The sequence below is a fragment of the Orycteropus afer genome, unplaced genomic scaffold (genome assembly GCF_000298275.1).
Source record: "Orycteropus afer afer isolate SDZICR_OR568_19922 unplaced genomic scaffold, OryAfe1.0 scaffold00072, whole genome shotgun sequence".
NCBI classification, from domain to species: domain Eukaryota; kingdom Metazoa; phylum Chordata; class Mammalia; order Tubulidentata; family Orycteropodidae; genus Orycteropus; species Orycteropus afer.
In genome coordinates, this window is record NW_006921659.1 from 1016082 (window position 1) to 1020677 (window position 4596).

At 39.2% G+C, this 4596-nt stretch overlaps 1 protein-coding gene across 1 annotated transcript in view; it reads left to right on the forward strand.

The window, feature by feature from the left end:
* REV3L (REV3 like, DNA directed polymerase zeta catalytic subunit) overlaps positions 1-3761 on the forward strand; it is a 250501-nt gene extending 246740 nt beyond the window's left edge. The window contains exon 32 of the mRNA XM_007940793.1: positions 3621-3761. Within this exon, the coding sequence (XP_007938984.1) occupies positions 3621-3761 (141 nt within the window). The remainder of the gene's footprint in view (positions 1-3620) is intronic.
* The last annotated feature ends 835 nt before the right edge of the window (positions 3762-4596 follow it).

Genomic DNA, 4596 nt, shown 5'->3' on the forward strand with positions numbered 1-4596 from the left:
GCTCAAGTATAGCAGGGATCGTGGAGCTGGCGTGGGATCGGGCAGTGTTTCGTTCTGCTGTGCATGGGGTCGCTATGAGTCGGAAATGACTCGACGGCACCTAACAACAACAACAACTTAAATGTAATAAATCCACAGGAAAACTTAGGTGAACAGGAAAAACAACATCTCTTAGGATACTAGACTCAAGAATTTCAGTGATTATAGAGAGATTGGTAAAGTACAGACTTTTCCTCTTCCTCATTCTGGCTGCTGCAGTCTGTCCTGGCAGAAGATGCTTAGAAGTAGAGAGTCTAGCCCGTCATCTGGAATGCATTTCAGCTTTCATTAAGGATGGTGGAAGCAATGAGATACAGTTATTTTGGTGCGTCCTTAGAGGCCTGGCTTGTTGAAATAATAAGGTGACTCTTCCTTCTCTCCTCATCTAGTCTGCTAAATATCTCTTAAATACTCTCTTTTCTGCTTCCCTTCTGTTACCATCCTACTTCAGACCACCATTTTTTCTTACCTAAACTGCAGGAGCCTCCAACCTGTCTCCCCTCCAGTCTGTGCTCCCATCTTCCATTCTCAACACTAAGCTAGACCGGTCCTTACAGCATCTAAGTCTCCTAAGTGCTCCCTTCCCCCCTCCCCCTCCCTGCTTTCGGAGGCTTTCCCCATTCTGCCATCTGCCTACTACCTCTCTGTCACCTTATCCTTCTCCTGTCATTCTACCCTCCGTCCACGCCGTACTGAACTTCTTAGAGGGTCATGAATCTACCTTAATCTCTCCCACCTCCTGGCCTTTAAACACTCTGTTCCCTCTGCCTGGAACACCTTCCTCTCCCCCACTGATCAGCTCAGAGGAATCAGCTGAAAGCCCAGACCAGGAGAAGCCTTCCCTATAGTAAGCTCCCTGTCATAACCTCTTCTGTTTTACTGTGATTACATTTGTCTCTGTGCGCCCCATTAAACACCAGGTGAATTCAGGGAGGGCACAGGCTTCTTTTGTTGGTGTCTAGTATGAGGGGTAAACGTGAGCATTGCCTCCAGATGCCCCTGAGGCCAGAGGCTGTGTGGGCTCTTCCCTGGACTTTCCTATGTTTTGCCCTCAGCTGGAAACACTGTATAAGTTGGTGCCATCAGTTTAACCAGAACACTCTCAAAATTATTAGGTATTATTTGATACAAAAATGCAGTTTAAAAGAAATGTTGTTTACAAGTAAGGATGGTTTATCATCTTTCAAGAGATATTTTTAACTTTTTTTTTTTAGAAAAATAATTAAAACGTGTGCCTCTAGCGCATTCATTAATCCATAGAAACTTTCATAAAGCAGAAACTACGGGAGATACGATGAGAAACAGAACAAACTAGTAACAGGAGATTTTAGGCCCACTCTTAATCCAAGACGGTTAACATGATCAGGATCTAAGTAAGATTATAGACAATCTAAACAGCATACTAAGGTAAGCCTAATGCCTATTTATCAATCTTTGTAACTCAGTACTAGAGAGTACACCTTCTTTTCAGGTGTTAAAATTTGTCTCTAAAGGAAACTTCAATAAATTTCAAAAAGAAAGAAATACTTTATCAATACAATATTATAAAACTAGTATTCAATAACAAACTCGGAAAACAAAATGATCCTTTTACTTGAAAATTTTAGCTCTCCTTATTAAACAAGAAGACTCCCTTCCTGTCATATTCTAGCAGACACATAGCAGAGCTCAGAGCAAAATTCATCACCTTAAACTTTAATGATAACCATGAAAGAATGAAAACGAATGTAAGCATCTGACTGAAAATATTTTTTAAAATTAGAGTAAGCCAAATACAACAAAAAGAAATAATCTGTAAAGGTTAAAGGAGATGTTTCTCAAATGTCTTGACTCCTTATCAGCTAAAAAGTAAGTGTCCGAGTTGTGGTGGTTAAATGTAAGCCTGAACCAGCTATAACACTCAGGGCTTAAATCACCAGTAAAGGATCATGAAACTAACCATCAAGTTAAATTTAGTGAAGCAAGTAATTCCTTCCTGGCTTATTTATCAGACATGCACAGAGAGTGCTTAAGTATTTATCAGTTTGTCCTGGCACCTGAATGTAACTATAGTGCATAAACCAAAAAGAAACCTCAGAGCCTTGAGTCGATTCCAACTCATAGCGACCCCCAGTTGCCTTCTGAGGCTGTAAATCTTTATGGAAGTAATGGTCCCAGCCTGCTTCCCTGGAGCAACTGCTGACCTCTGATCTGCAGCCAAATGCTTTATCCACTGCGCCAGCAGAGCTGCTCGCTACAGTGCACAGTGCATGCTGCAGAAATTCTGTCTTTGGGAAGAGGTTGTGTCCGTTTGGCAGAGAGCTAATTAGCGGAAGGCTTCCCGGGAGAACAGCACACTCAGACTTCACACAACAGACAAAGCGCATTTCTAGACAGTTTGTTTGTGGGAACATCACGATATCGGATACAATAACCAGTGTACTCAGAAGAAGTGCCCTTCAGGTGGCTGGTGGATATTGCACCCTGTTTTCTCTACAACAGAAGCTCTTTGATAATGTAGATCAAAGCATTCACTAGAACACATTTGATTGCTCTCTTAAAAGACAAGCTAGAGCAGTTGCTGCTGTTTGCTTTCCCCTTTTTAAATCACTTGGAATCAACTGAAAAGTCAGCCTGTAATTTCTTAACCTTTGGGGTCTTCATTAGTGTCCTTTTAAACTTTTTATGTTTTTCATGTTTTTTTAATTGTATGTGTGACATAAGACTTTTGAAGTATTGTTTAAAAGCAATCTTTTTAAAAATTACCTTGTATTATTTTCTTTTAGATCAGATTTTATACTCGGATCACTTAACCAAACCACACTCACTGCCATCAAGTTGACGCCAACTCCTAGCAACCCCTCCTTGGGTTTTGGAGGCGGTACCGCTACGGAAGTAGATTGGCCAACCTTCCTTCCAAGGAGCGGCTGGTGGGTTTGAACTACCAGCCTTCTGGTTAGCAGTCAGATGCCTTAGGCACTACGCCACCAGAGCTCCTAAATCAAATCACTTGGGAGCCTTAAAAATTGCAAATTCTAAGGTTCTCATGCCCAGAGATTCTTATTCATTGGTATGGAATGGCCTCAGGCAGGAACATGCTTTTAAATTCATCCCATGCCTAGGGTTGAGAAACATGGGTCTAGACAACTTTTAAATTTACATCATTTGATTTTTTCATACTTCATCACTGAATAAGAAAATAATTTTTTTTATGCTTAGCACATAAAATCTGAGTAATTTGATAAAGCACGCTTATCAGCTCATTTAAGAGACGTTCTTCAAGCAGTAACCAGGTAGCTTATTCTGTAGGTTTAAATACAGTAGGGTTCTGCTGTAAATGAGGACTGGTCTCAGGCAGGAAATGAACCACTAGGTAATTTGTACACTCTGTTTTGTGAAATAATGTCCTTTAGAAATTTCTCAACATAGGGGAGGTTTGGCTTCTAAGAAATGAAACTTAATGGGACATCTGCAGTGTATCCTGTGTCATGTCTGCCAGTAATCTGTACTGAGATCAGAAAGAGAGGGTTAGAAAGGTTTGTTGTTTACATCTGTACATAGAAACTTCCCTATTGTTTCATTTATTTCTGTTATACTTTCAGATATGCAAGAACTGTACAGGTTGCTTTGATCGACATATCCCGTGTGTTTCTCTGAACTGCCCTGTACTTTTCAAACTCTCTCGAGTAAATAGAGAATTATCCAAGGCACCGTACCTCCGACAATTACTAGACCAGTTTTAAATTGTCAATATCACAAAATTCCAGGTGCTATTTTTTTCAGTGTTTACCACTAAACTGTTGTGCATGGTGCTTTTTCAACTTTTCATCGAGTCAAGGATGTCCATTGTCTGTTCTCTGAAGACTATGAAGACTTTTATGCTAACAGAATTAAAAGTTGTACTTGTTTGATCTCTGAGTAGCTCACTTCTTACAGTGTACAAATTCCTCGTTCTTTCACCTTTTTAACATTGTTTTATATGCAGGTGTCGACTTTGCTCCAGTATGTGTACCACCTTGTAAATCCATTGGAATAGATCATGTTTACTTCCCTATGGAAGGAGCACTGAAAACCTCTTAAAGAAAAAACATTAGTGTGTTTCCTTGAACTGTCTGTATCAAGACATGTTACTTAGAGATATCCATCCAGTTTATAATTTTGACCGCGAAATATTTTGTAAATACACTTTTTTACTTTTCAAACAACTGAGTAAAATAATGTGCAATGAATTTTATACAGATGATTTTCAAGTTGTTTGGTATATTTCCTCTAGGTTTTGCTTGACTCGAAGTAGATTTGTTATTTTGATCAAACTGTGCAAACAGTAGTACCATGTGTAGCATTTTGAAACATTATTTTCTAAAACCGCTGTCTTGCGTTAGCTATTAATGGGGCATTGTGAGGAACTGTGCAAAGACATTTTTTGTTACAAACCTGTGGGCCTGTTGCAATACTTTAAAAATAAAAAATTTTATTCCATTTTTGCTTGTTTTGTATAGACATTTCTATTGCTTCTAAATATGCTTAAAATATTTTCTTTCAGTATGTATTGTACAGTTAATCTTATTTGCCATCATC